We start from the raw sequence: 14,705 nt of genomic DNA on the forward strand, positions 1-14,705 counted from the left end.
ATAGTTCCTTCTGTATTCTCCCATCACAGGGACCACAGCTATGGCAGCACCCACATGTAATCTCAGCACCTAGGAAGCGGAAGCAGGAGTCAGAGTCAGAGGCCAGCCTAAGGGACTCTATCTCAAAACAAAACAAAACAAATGCAAGCTAAAAACCCACTGTGGTTACCAAAGACCTATTGGGAAGGTACGGAGGGGGTTGGGGAAGGGGGTGGTAGCCCCATTTCAGCAGATTCTAGGCCTCTGGTTCCCTCTCTGTGCGAAGATAACTGTTCAGTGCCCATAGATTTGCCAGGAAGTATAACTCACATCAAATGTAATATTTGATAGTAAGCTGGCCAAGCCTGGAAGACCCTTTTTTCTTGATGGGCCTAGAAAGGAAGCAGGTGCCTTGGTATCACCATGGCATGTCCTCCCCATGGGACCTGGGGCAGAAATGGTGGCACCTGATGAGCTTCTCCCTACCCAGTTACCTGTCAGATGTGGATGCCCCAGTGAGTTCAGATAGCCTTGCTGTTCACAAGTGGTGCACGGCCCTGATGGGTCTGTGTGGACAGGAACTCCATCCAGGCTAACTCTAGTTGGCTGGAACCATGGTTCCTGTTTGGAACCAGCTTTGGTGAAAGGATCCCTCTCCTGGAGAAATCTGTTTCCACAGCGGCTGAGGGAGCGTGGAAACATGTTCATGTGTGTTTCTGCTGTGTGATGTCTCTTCCAGAAGAGCCCAGAGAGCTGTGGCAAGCATCCACACGGATGTAGATTAGACAGAGCTGGCTTTGCTTCTGTAAGTTAGCTATCGGAGAAGCTTGGATTGACACCAAATCTTCTCTGGACTCCCGGACACGCAAGCTACAGAAGGACTTGAGGGAATTGATGCTGGTTTGGGAAATTTTCAGTTTCAAACTAAGTTTTTTAAGAGGCAGCCACTTCAGTTTCTCAGCTCTGCAGTTTCAGCTTGATGCTTCTCAGTTAGCAGGAGGGGCAGGCAGGCCACTCTCATGGGTTTGATGGTGGCTTCCAGGAGGCTGTGAAAATTCTAGTGTCGTTGTCTGGGAGGCTGCTGTTCTAACCACAAGTCTTGTTTGTAAAGGAGCCAGAGAGCTTTCCTGGTCCAGGTGTCCAGACACAGCTGGACTGAGGCCCTCTGAGGATCCCCGAGGAAGAGGGCACCAACCCACTGTCTGGCACCAAGGAATCTACTTCCCCTGGGAATTCAGACTGGCTTTGAATCTGCTGAGTCCCCTAAAGACTTGCACATTCCCAGTGAAAGTGAGGGCTGCTGGCTGGGGTCCTCTGTCTCCACAACATTGTGTTTGTTGTTCCTCTCAGAGGTAGGTATGACAAAGAAAAGAAGCCAGCCTGCCTTTATGTGATCTCCTGCAGAGCCTGGTAGGAGCCATTCAAAGGTGCTAAAATGGGCTGGGAGTTTGGCCTAGTGGTGGAGTGCTTGCCTAGCATACACAAAGACCTGGTGTCCGTTCCTCAGTACCACCTACATAGAAAAAGCCAGAAGTGGTGCTCTGGCTCAAATGGCAGAGTTCTAACCTTGAAAAATCCCAAGGACAGTGCCTGAGTTCAAGCCTCAGAACTGGGGGGGAAAGAAGGGTGCTAAAACACCACGGCATCCCTATGCAGTAATTCCATGAACTGCAATGTCCACCCATCACCAATGTCAGGGGCCCAGTTAACCAGTTCATCTGACACCTCAGGCTGGATAAAATTGCCTTTGTCTGCTGTGGTCTCCATTCAACTCTGTCTTCTCCGACTGCAATACAGGAAGGCTCATTTGTCCAGCCTGACCATGCATCTCTATTTATACTAAAAATGACTACTGAAACTAGGTGGGAACATTGGGATGCTAGGGAAATGTGAATAATGAGCTTAAAAAAATGGTTGTTTGCCTTCGGAAGTTTGTGCCTTACACCGTGAATGCCAACAGGTTGAAGCCAGAACTCAGCGAGTGGAGGAACACATTTCCTTCCTTTACTATTATGCAGAAATTGCACTCTGCACACCTGAGAAACACTATCAGGGCACAGGATATACAGCCTGAAGTCTCTCATTCCACAGCAAAGTCAGTGTTCTGTCTTTATGGCATTTTCTGGACTGAGTTTCAATTGCCCCAAGCTCCCTGCCTGGCAGGCCTGAACAGCCATTGGCCGATTGCCTTACCTCGAACCTTCACTCTGAGCTATTTTTTTTTTTAATTTCTCCAATGAATGAAGAAGTACATGTTTTTGCCTTTTTATTTCCGGCGGTCTCAACAAATGGCTGAGTTAATGCCATCAGAGTCACTGCATGGTGCTGTGCGAAACACCCCTCCATCCAGAGGGAGGAGGCCAAGAGAACAGATGCTGGGGGAATCATTTCGTGGTTTCAAGGGTGCATCATCAAGACACATGTCAGCCATTTTCTAGTGATTCAGAGGCCTATACGAACCTCTGGGGACCGTTTTATTAACAACACGTCAGGTCTGAGATGTCCTGTGTCACTCTATACTGGGGCGAGGACTGGAGTGACGCCTGGGTCTAAGACCCTGTTTTCAAAGTCAGATTTCACCCCTGACCGGGACCCCAACCCACCCTAGCCTCCATCCCCCCACTCACGTCCCAACTACACAGGCTCCACAACCCAGACTCCCTGCTCAGCCAGGAGCATTAATTAGGCCTATAGCTGAGGTTAGACTAGGCTGCAAGAATCTCCTGGTGTAATTGGAATCTAGATTCAACAGTTTTATTGAGTGTCAAAGCACATTATTCCGCCCAGCTGCTGGAGAGGCGCGGCCGAGCCATGCCTTTCTCCCATGACAAACACCTATTAAGTGGTCAGCACGCACTCTCCCCTCACAGCGCTGACCTCATCCTCGGGGCGGGCAGACACAGAACAGCAAATGCTGAATGATGTATGAAAATTATAGTTTATTGTCCATACAACTGTAGGTTTAACTCGGACTCCTGCCTCCATCCGAGCTGTAGAAAGCAGCAATTCTTCTCATAGAACAAATAAGCACAGTACACTATTGTAATCTAAGAAACAGGCGCTATTTATGTATTGGAAAGCCTAGCTCTCAATAGGGCTAACAGTCCAATGGCCCAGAAGCCACTGTTTTACCAGCTGTAGGAAGAAAGCTGTAGAAGTCACAAGTAATCAGATGCCAAAAGTGGCAGACACAGACCCTGGCGGCACAGAAGAAAGCCTTCCTCGTGTCCTGCTACACACGCCATCAGTTCAGCAAGCACGACTCGTAGGTGGGCACCATGTACTTGATGTTGATGAAGGCATCTTCCCCGCCGTAGCGCTCGAAGGCCTCCAGGGTCTCCTGGATCAGGTCCCCGATGTTCTCCCTCTTCTGCTGGCTGTAGTCAATGCCGTCTCCGGAGTTCACTGGTTCAGGCAAACACACAGAGAGGCCATTACTTCTGGGCCAGGGTCCCGTCCAGCCCCACCCACCGGTCCAGGTAGGACTCCGCCACGCACTTGGTAGGACACACCAACAGATAAGGCTTTTCTGTGGTCTGGCTGAGGTTGAGGACTGGGGACAACGCTACAAAAGTACCAGACCCCAGGGCGGACCTGATGAAAATGGTCAAAAGTGAAGGAATAGGGAAAGTAGGCATGTCCTTATGACCTCTCCAGTCAGGGCTCCCGGGCTCCTTTTGACTACTGCGCCCAGTACCCCCTTGGGCCTGGGGATTTTCGGCATCCCAGTGGAGCAGGAGGGGGAGGGAGCGGCCTGTTATCAGAGCAGGCACACGTCCCAAGCTGCTCCCGAGGAATGGGGGAGCTCTTTTTCTGGTGGGGGCCAGGGAAGAGGACTCAGTGACCCTCTCGTGGCTGCATGTCTGTGGGCGGGGACTGCAGTGTGGCCACGGCTGCTACTCCCCAAAGGCCAGGGAACCCCCAGGCAACAGCTCTCAATTATGGCATCCCACAGAGTTTGTGTCACTGCTCATTTGGCAATCTTCAAGTTCAGGGTGGTCCTGAGACCCAGCCACCCAGGCCCGGCATGGCCCGTGGGGTGGCATCACAGCTGCTCCGAGGGAGGCCCGCACAGGGGCCCCTCCATCCTACTCGGTCATGGCCACCGGGGCGGAGCGGCCTGACTGCCCCCACACGGCGAGATGTCTGGTGGAATCACTGGAGTGTGGGCAGCTGGCAAGAGTGGACCCCGTGTGTACCACACCCAGGCTGTGAGAACTGCACACTTATCCCGCTTATCCGGCCTACACACAGACACTGCACCCATCCTGTCACACAGATTCCCAAGAGATCTCAGCATGTTCTTCTCCCAGAGGGGAGCTGTTATTCTGTCTCTACAGAGCAGCCATGCTGCTTGCCTCATTTGCCATGTAGGACAGGAAAGCAGGGGCTCGAGGAGCCCAGGGGATGAGGTATGAGCGGGGCGGCCTGGAGACTGCTTCTTCACAGGGGGACTGGTTTGGCTCATGTTGATCTCTTTGAGACCATTTCAGCCTCTACGAGTTTTATATTCAAACATTTTCTCCCTCTGTTATTTGGGACATTTCACAAAGATTGGGTGATGGTTCCAATCAGAATAGATGTGACTATTATAATCCAACACGGCATAGATAAGTAGTTCTTACACTTGCTTTTTCCACAAGTTTCTTTGACAAACGTCACCATCTCGTATGATTCAGAGACGATGAATTGCTATCCTGTTTCATTTTGGTAGAGGAGAAATCAGGAAGAAATATAATTTTCAAAAAGATTATGTTGTAAACCATGAAATTGTAGTATTTTCATTTTTCATTAAAAACGAATGGAAAATTGTTTACAATATCATTTTCCCCTTTTTCATGGTAAAGGCCATTTTGCTACCACATAGTAAGCTGGATTTAAGCCAACTTAAGTTTGATTTACAGAGCAATTGATTATCTAAAATACACAATATATATCTATACATGTTTTGTTTAAGCAGTATTTATGGTACAAAACAACTATGAGATAAGGAATTTGAATATAAAGGTCTTGTTTCTGAGCAAAATAAAAACCATCATTTAAGGAGAATACCTAACCCAAACTCAGATAAAAATGCATTTAAAAGACAATAAGGGACTCCTGGTGGAGCATGGCCTAGTGGTAGAGTGCTTGCCTGGCATGCACAAAGCCCTGGTTTGAGTCACAGAAAAAGCCAGAAGTGGAGCTGTGGCTATAGTGGTAGAGTCCTAGCCTCGAGAAAGGTCAGTGACAGTGCTCAGGCCAGTGACTGGCTCAAGACCCAGGACCAGGAAAAAAAATCTGGATCTTTGCTAGGTGTGGTGGTTCACACCTGTAATCCCCGCTACTCCGGAGGCTGAGATCTCAGGATCAAGGTTCAAAGCCAGCCCGGGCACTAAAGGCCACCAGACTCTTATTTCCAATTAGCCACCAGAAAACCATGGGGCTGTGGCTCAAGGGTAGGTTGGTAGCCTTGAGCTGAAGCGCTGAGGGACAGTGCCCAGACACAGAGTCCAAGGCCCACGACCCCTCCCCCCCCAAAAAAAAAGACAGTAAGGCCTTTCTTAGCTGGACACTGGTGGCTGTGGCCTGTGATCCTAGGAGGAATGAGAGGTTGAGATCTGAGGACCTCGGTTTGAAGCTAGCTCAGGAAGGACAGTCTGTGAGACTCTTATCTCCCGTTAATCACCAGAGAACCAGAAGTGGCACTGTGACTCAACGCGGTAGATGGCTAGCCCTGAGCAAAAGAGCTCCGAGACAGCATCCAGGCCCCATGACCCACAAACAAACCAACAAACAAGGTGCTCTCCTTCCTTCTTTTCTCTTTCTCTCCCCTGGCCCCCCACTCCTCCTCTCCCACGCAGGCTGACATAGCAGTTTAAGGGAAGCTGAGTTTTGATGGTTTTACCAGGGAGCACCTATGTGGTTCTCCTCTCCAGGACCTCCTGAGAGTACAAGGTCTTTCAGCTGAGTTGGAGGAAAAGGAGGAGTAGGAGGAGGAAGAGGAGGAGGAGGAGGAGGAGGAGGAAGAGAAGAAGAGGAAGAGGAAGAGGAAGAGAGGGGGAGGAGGGGGAGGAGGAGGAGGAGGAGGAGGAAGAGAAGAAGAGGAAGAGGAAGAGGAGGAGAGGGGGAGGAGGGGGAGGAGGAGGAGGAGGAGGAGGAAGAGAAGAAGAGGAAGAGGAAGAGGAGGAGAGGGGGAGGAGGGGGAGGAGGAGGAGGAAGTATGGGTTTGTCAGGATGTGACTGCTATTGGTTACAAGTACAAGAAAAGATATTTAGGAGAAAGTAAGTACTAAAGCCAACCCAAGAAAGCTGCTATGGAATTGGGTAAACACAGTGACAAGCAGACAGATAACAGAGTATTTCTGCTAGGGAGGACATCAACAACTCAAGTCCTAGTCAGAGTGGAAAGAATCTCCCAGAAGGTCTTGGACCTCTGTGTCCTTCTTCCTGGATTACTTTCCCCACGAACACCAGCTCATAACCTTTGATGCACTTAGGCAGACGGTGGCAGATATAGGTTGGCAAAGCCACATGGAACCCACGGCATCATCATGGCACCTGGAAACTAACGTCAGTGGTGAGGCTGAATGGTGACAATCCAGCTCCTCGTGGACAGACAAATATATGAATCAGGAACAAACAGTGCCTTTGTTGGGATATTAGTCAAAAGGTCAAGAACTGAATGGGTCACGGGACAGACATATTTTCCTGGTGTGAGCTCAGGACTTGGGAAGTCTGCACACAATGGAAAGCTTCACGCACCCTGTTTCCACACTGCCATCCAGAAAGCAGCCATGTCAGGGAATGTTTCATTTCATATTCTTACTGTTTAAAAGAATGCTTAAACGGTGGGAGTAAGGAAGCTCTGTAGCTTTGTTGTTTCTCAAGTGTATCAACCCAAATGATGAAAGAACAAACAGAAGAGAAATTGTTTATTCAGAAAGCAAGTTGGAGTTGAGATCTTTTGTGCTTGTGGAATGTGAATCCTTGGGGCAAAAAAAAGACCAAAACCAGAGAGTACATCTCTATTGTGCACGCTGTACTGATGGCACGGCTTAGTGTCAAGCACAGTTGAGAAGCAGGTAAGTAATATGATCTCCATTTCAAAACTGCGTGGTTGTCAGATTCTTTGAGAACTTGAAATTGAGGTGATTAGTTTGAGCTCACCGTTTTAAATAAGGATGACGCTGTTGGAAAGTATGTTTGTGAGAACAGGACACTTAAAAAAGACAACAACCAGCTGGTTATTTACAATTGTCAATTCTGATTAGGAAGATGACATTTCAATTTAGGAAGCTAGAGTCTGTTTTATGTTCAGCAGCTAGAAAGACACAATGATGGTGGAAAAGACATGTTTTATTTATAGCCATACAAATAGGGCTATCACAAGGGTTCACACCAGACTTGGGTCTGTGAAAGGACGACAAACAAAGAGAATAGAACAAGGGTATGGAGCTGTTTAGAAAGGCACTTATTCAGGAAGCAACCACTGCCCTGAGTATTTGAAATGCGTCGACCACTCTGAATGCTGAGTTTTCTCTCATTAAAAACATGCAAGCTCTTTCCTATCTGAACCTTTGGTAAGCCATCCTGACTCAGAAGCTTTCTCCTTCTCATGCCATTTGGGTCAGAGGGTCTGGCCCCTTCACCAATGCCAGGCTCCTGGTGCCCAAAGCCAAGCAGTGGTGGAAATACCTTGTCACCCAGGGCCACGGCAAAGGGTAGTTGTGTAAGATCCATTTACATTTCACACGGATCCATTACTCAGTGGACATGGGCCAGCAGCAGGCTGGGTGTATGGTGAATCCGGATGAAATAGTCTCACTACATTTTTTGAACTTCTGGCCTGTATGGAGCCTCATTCTTTTCCTTGGTTGAGTACAGCTATGACTGCAAAGGAGAAATACCGAAGGCGGGGGAAACAAAGCCAGAAAGAAAGGCCAGTGTTGCTGGACCCTGCATGTTTTGCCCAGCCCAGTTCTGGGGCTGGCACGGAAGTGCTGTTTCTTGGGGCTAGAGTACCCTTGGCCTTGGCAGTGTGCAGCCACTGGTCACGGGCTGTGCCTTCTCTGCAGAATGACCTCTCCACGAGGCCTTGCAGGGTAATGCAGAATGAGAAGGGCTAAGAACCATTTCCCTGGGGACAGCATACTGGCTAGCTGAGGTCGCTTAGTCCACCACCTTCCCTTATTGGACACAGCAGTGGTCTCCTCACAGCACACCCCGCAGTGCTGTGTGCATCTCTTGGGGTACTTTTCTGGCCACTGGACCTGTGCCTCGGGAGAACCCTGACCCACTTGTCATGGCCAGGCGCCAGTCTCTTTTCTTGACAGGCAAAGCAGTGAAGAGTGCCTGGCTGGCCCCTGGGGGCTCAGGGGACCTGTCTCATCTCTAGGTTCTTTTGGGACTCCTCAGTGGCAAAGGTGAATGTGTGGTGATGAGCAGTAAGGCACAATGTGCAGTCGTGTGCAGGGGCTCACTGCAGGAGGCGCCCCTGACGTTCTTCACTGGATACCAAACACATGAAGTCATTTACGAAACCTGTGGGTACCTCTGGGCCTGACCTCAGAAAAGAAGCATTTCTGTGGATTCTGACTTGTCCTGGCAGGGCAGGGGCAGGACGGCACAGGAAGCCGAGTCACCAGGCCACAGGGCGAGCTCGGCCCTCCCCCAAAGCTCTCATGCCAGAAACGGTCCAGGGCTTGAGGCCTTTAAAAGTCCAGGAACACACATTCCAAGAGGAAACGGCATCCTGGCACCCGGAAATGGCCAGGGAAGACTCGAGGCGACCAGCCACCCCTCCCACCACACAGTAAGGCTCAGAAGCTCTGCCTGGCAGCTGTAACCCGCCGGCCTCGTGAACCAGAGTGGTTCACATGTCTTCCCAAGCACATGCTTGTGCTTCCAAAGAAAAAGCACAGAATTTAGGAAATCTCTCAAACAAAGAAAAGGATGAGTAAGTAGACAGACTCTCCCTCGCTGACCCCTTGGGCAGCACTGGACACCGTCAGGCAGGCTGGCCTCCACACCCCCAGGGCTAAGTCACAGTCATGGAGCAAGCCTCAGGCTTCCAGCACCCTGGGTGGGTGACATCTCCTGCATCAACACAGATTCCACCGCGTGTGGCCAGTGTATGGCTCTGTGGGAGCTCTGCGCACACCCAGCCCTGGAGAGGGAACCCAGGCCACACCCCGGCCTTCTGGATGTCAGGAAGTCCATGCAGAGGAAGCCAAGCGCAGAAGGCCTGGCCACACGGCCTCCCTCGCCGGGGGTGTGTGTAGGGGCTGGGGTGCCACACCCCCCCTCCCAGGAGGCTGTGGAGACCGAGTAAGCTCACAGAAACCTAGCGGAATTAACAAATACTAACAGAACAAAGCCAAGTGTTTCTTTCTGGAATGCAAAAAGCAATTTTTTGGTGAGGTGGATGGGGCTTCTCAAACGCTTAACTGAAATATTTCAAGAGCTCTGCAATCCAGTGAAAATTTTTTTACCTGCCAAGACCTTTGGTGGCACCAGTCACTCATTGGGTCACAGTGGTGTCATCTATGTGGGAGAGAAAGGGAGCTCCCAGGTGTAGGTGCAGGTCCTGGCAGGAACGTGCATGCAGAAATCCCTGTAGAACACACTTAACTATTGCAGATATTTTTTTTTGCTGGGCCTGTAAGTGATTTTTCTTTAGGTTTAGTGTTTTTAGAAGTCAAAGGACTGCCCGGTTTGTACTGATTGCTGCTTAAGCAATTAGTAATTAGTTAATTCATACATAAGTCCTCCCAGCACTCCGGGAGGCTGAGGGAGGCCATGAGCCCAACACCAGCCTGAGTGGTAGGAGGAGGAGACTCCCTCAAAAACAAAACCTTCAAGTCATGTTTGCCAGTTTAGAAATGATTGCTTTGAAGCTTTGGTTTTTTAATATCTTTTGAAATGGGGGTCTCACTGTGTTGTCCAGCCAGGTCTTGAACATCTGGGCTCATTTATCTTTCTGCCTCCTTTGCTCTGAGTGCTGAGACTACAGCTGCTGGCTGGCATGACAAAGTTTCCTTGTTCTTTTTAATTTGAAGTAAGAAAAGAGGAAAACAGAGCATAGACATGTTTTATCTCTCAAGACATTTTCAACTTTAGCACCCAAAAGATCAATATTTGGATTTCCAGACAATTCCTGTATACTAGGAGCTAGCTTGGATCGCTCTACCTTATGAAGGTAGCGTTTCTACAACAGCGTAGACACTCACAGGGGAGAGACCTGTGGAGGCCAGACATCCAGTGTGCTCTTTTTGGGCAGTGCTGGAATGGAGAAGAAAGTAACTAGGACAAAATTTGCTTTTCTACACAGAGTAAGAGAAGAAGGCTTTGGGGACATAGGAAGCCCTCTGATTTTAGAATCTACAAAATGTATTTTCCCCCTCCCTCCCTCCCTCCCTCCCTCTCTTTCCTTCTTTCTTTTTTTCTCTTTCTTTCTTTCTTTCTCTCTCTCTCTTTCTTTCTTTCTCTTTCTCTCTTTTGACTACCAATACAATAAGAAAATGACTCTCTCTCTCTCTCTCTCTCTCTCTCTCTCTCTCTCTCTCTCTCTCTCTCTCTCTCTTGCCAAGAAAACTTGGCAGAACTTATTTTTATCTCTTAATCAGAACGCCATACTACTTCATTGTGAGTTCTAGGTGTTTCGGTGCCAGGGCCATGCCTAGCCATTGCCCCTCTTGGAAATGGGCTTAGATCCTCAAAACAGACAATTCCAAAACCTTGGTTCCTGAGTATATGAGTCATTGCAACCCCAAACTTCTAATAACCATCACATCTGCCAGGCCAGAGCTGCCCAAGGCCTAAACACTTCACGTCTTCTCAGATCTTATCGACACTAATGAAATTCACAAGATTTCTTCCCTCTGAAGATGAAAGCTTTGAAGCAAGCCCTAGGTTCCCAGCTGGCGTCTGGCTCTTCTCCTCGTCCTGACACTGAAGCTGGGGACGAAAGCGGGAGACCACCGAGCCTATGCGTCAGCTGGGGCTCCCTGCGCCTCTGTATTTGCCCACTGGAGTCTCCACTCACTGTGGGACTGGAGATACCCTGGGCCTTGGCCCAACTATGAATTCAATGCCTAAATTTCCCTCAGATAAGTAATGATAATTTAAAAAATAGCCATAATTTTCCAGCTACAAGGTAAGTTTAGTCCTCTAGAACAGCAACAATGGTAGCCATTGGAATATGCCAGTGGAATAGAGATGACGCTGGCTACAGACGAATGACCTAGGGTAAAGTTTTCAGTAATTCTGTAGCTATTTGCCAATGGAAAGATCAATCACTTTTTTCTGGTCTCAGTTACTGCTTCTGTGCAGTAAGGGTGAACTCTGTACGACTCCTGAGTCCTCTCCATCCTAACCTTATATAGAGATATTATAAAAAATAAGTTTGGAAAGAGTCTGGGAAATAATGATTATCCAATCGATGGTCTGTATTTCAGTTGAAAACATGATCACAAAGCAACTGCATATAATTCTTCAAAGTAAGTCACAAATCTCATAAGCATCAAATTCAGCTTTCAAATCAAGTTCTAACAAAACTTGAAATGCTTATAAAATTAATTCTAGCTAAGGAAGAGAACACTGTCAAAACCTAAATCAGTTGTTGATCTTCTACCAAATCCTATCACATAAAGTCAATATACTTTATGGTTCCTTGGGATAATATATGGATTTATTAAAAAAAACTATTTCTAACTGATAAATTATCTCCAAATGACAAGAAAGGAGAGTTAGGGAATTTTCTAATTAATGGCTGCTTTTACATACATGTTATATGAAGAAATATAGATGTATTTATCTTGCACAGGAATAAACTGGTAAATCCAACTATAAAATCAATCATCAATAAATTGAGCTGAATTCAAGCTTAGGAAGTGGTAACTAATCTCTTTGTCCTGTTGGCCAACAGGATTCAATGAGTAGATTGTATTAAGAGCAGAGAGTTCTTACATGTGTACCTTTAATCTGTTCCCTGCCATCTTATCTAATAGTAGAGTAACAACAACAAGAACAGAATGTCACTTACAGATTAGGTCATTTAAAACAAAGCATAGTGATAGGACCTAAATGCTACTATCACTCCCTTCTGTGGAAAAGAAACTGGAGGCATCTGGAGATGAGACGGCTTGGTAAAGGGATGCATGCTGCAGGTGATGCCACAATGTGGGGGAAAAGGAATGGAGGTGGGACTCCACTGAGTGCAAAAAGGGTGACAGAGCAGGCTGAAAGGGGAATCCAGGGGCCACATGGCACTGCAGGAAGTGCCAGGAACAGAGCATTGTCCCCTCCGCCTACAGGGAACTTGAGTCCTGGAGAGAATGGTGGAAACATTCTCGAGTTACTCCCATATTTCATTCCTCCTGCCTTCACGAAGTTATTGTCAGTGACTTGTATACTACAGACGAAGGGTTTGTAGGGTTTCACTGTATACACAAGAGAAAAGCACCTGAGACTCACTGCCTGAGGAGTCCTGTTGCTCAGTGGAGGGACACTCTAGGAGAACCTGTAACTGCAGATGGCAGGAAAAGGCATCAGAAGATGAGACAGGGAGAGGGAAGAATCATGTACGTGTCTCAATGTCCCTTCCATACACCTGAGGAGCAAATATAAAAAGGCCGATTCAAGCCACAGATGTTGGGGAAGTTTCTGTATCAGCGTTCCAAGGCTGGGCTTTGGCTCAGGACTGGCCTGGCTCTGAGCAAGCACCCTGTCACTGCTAAGGGTTACATAAGTGAGGGAGACTGGGGGTGAGCCTTGCTAGTTTTCCTTCAGGGCATTTTCTTTATGATTTCCCAATGGCCCTCTATGGAGGTCCGGAGGAGTAGATCGACCAAGGAACGGAGACACTCTAACCGTCCCTTCCAGGAACACGCTGCTGTCTAGCTCCTTGTAGCACAGGCTCTGAGTCTGAGCTCAGAAGAAAAGAGGCTGTTTCTCTAGTTCGTTTCATCTGTTTTCCAATGTTCCCTTGGGATTGCATCACTCTTAAATTTGAGAAGAAAATCTTTTTTGAAAGTGAAAAATCAGACAATCCCATTTACTTGATTATCAGCCTTGTTCCAAAGAGAAGGAAACATTGGATATGTGTGTGTGCGTATCTTTTGGTTACTACTTAAAATTTTGTTTAATATAATTTTCTTCATACTGACATGGCCATTTTAAACCAGCTCCAGAAGTGCTTGGAAAGGAATTAGCATTTGCTGCTTTAAGGAGCGATGCAAACTCATTGAGATAATCTGAACTGCTTAGATACCATTGGAGATGGCTTCCATGGGCCATATTGGTGGTAGTTAACACCTCATTCCAGCTTCAGGAAACAGGAATCAAGGCCTCTATAATGCATGTTCAGAACTGAGTTTTGATTTTCTGTAGTCGAGACAGAGCACAAATGGGAGGCGAGATACTTTTTGTGACCTTTTGACTCTTTTCTCCTATTAAACTAGTAAATAGACTCCCTAACTGTGCTTACGATGGAGAACTACATGGGACCCTGAGATCCTTTCTGTACATCAGGTATTTCATCACTTGGGATATAAATGGGCATATTCCCAAGCCATTATCTAGAAGTTTAGAGAGGAGGAACATTTTTCATCAAATGAGCTCAATTAATTCCAAAATCATACAGTTAATGAACAAATCTACACAATCTGCTGTGCAAAGGTGAGTTAACAGTTGTTCAAGGGATAGAGTTAAACTTTGAAGATGTTGAAAACTGCCTCAGTCTAAAATAACCTTGAAAAACCTTTCAAAACTCTACCAACATTTATCAGTTTCTACTAGGTGGGCTGCATGTGGCAAGAGCCATCCATATTGCCACTCAGCACAGAAGTGTCAACAGTGGCACTTGTCTGGCAATGGTTTTTTAGAACTATTCAGAGCTCTACTGATGTCTAATCAAAGACTGCAGAAAAAGAATGAGACAGGGAGATAGGGAGGAAGGGAGGGAGAGACAAACAAACAAGGAGGGAGAAAAGGAGTGGGGAGAGAGGAGAATGAGATCTGAACTCTAGGGAAAATTTTAATGTGACTATTTAAATTGTACGTAGCAAACTTGGCTTGCACAAGAGTCAACATTAAAGTTGGTGGCAAGTGCTGATAAATGAAATATGCTGACTTGATACTTTTGAATAAAGAATCTTTATTTGCCTGAGTTACATTTTTATCTCCTAAAATTCCCAGTTTAGAGCTCCCAGTTGCCTTCCTCTGAATCGGGACTTTGTGTAGGTGAGTGGAGACAATAAAACGACAGGGTCTGGGGAGGCCCCACCACCAGAGGCTCACAAGGACGACTGCACACTGCCTCCCACGGACACCCCAGCCGCCCCTGACCGGTTACAGAAGCCCTCTGCTTCCAGGGGGCACCGTGATCTACAGCAGTAAGGATGGTGCAAGGACCAGCACGAGGTTGTGTGCTGTGTTTCTAATGCTCTAATAAGCTATTGATAAATGTCGACAATTACAACCACAGCTTCTCTTTTATCAATACAGGAGGGCCCATATAATGGCAAATTGTCCATAATTTAACTCTCCTCTGGGACAGGATAGGAAGAATAGCCCATAGGATGTCAGCAAGTGGCCCCCTTGATTCAACAGGCTCCCCCATGACTCAGAGAGAGAGCTACGTGGTCCTTGGGAGACGCGGGAGGCGGCCATCCATGTGTCGTCTGTCCCGTGACAGGACCAGCACAGCTGCAGCTTCTTTTCTAGCCCAGACAGGTACTTTGCGC

The 14,705-nt window shown here is 47.6% G+C and overlaps 1 protein-coding gene across 1 annotated transcript in view; it reads right to left on the minus strand.

Annotated features, from left to right (window-relative positions):
- Positions 1–2,898: 2,898 nt before the first annotated feature.
- The window catches only part of Pacrg (parkin coregulated), a 180,579-nt gene continuing 168,772 nt past the window's right edge, over positions 2,899–14,705 (minus strand). The window contains exon 5 of the mRNA XM_090338615.1: positions 2,899–3,384. Within this exon, the coding sequence (XP_090194741.1) occupies positions 3,224–3,384 (161 nt within the window). The 3' untranslated portion in view covers positions 2,899–3,223. The remainder of the gene's footprint in view (positions 3,385–14,705) is intronic.

Source organism: Megascapheus bottae, chromosome 8 (assembly GCF_031878675.1).
Source record: "Megascapheus bottae isolate mThoBot1 chromosome 8, mThoBot2.hap1, whole genome shotgun sequence".
NCBI classification, from domain to species: Eukaryota; Metazoa; Chordata; class Mammalia; order Rodentia; family Geomyidae; genus Megascapheus; species Megascapheus bottae.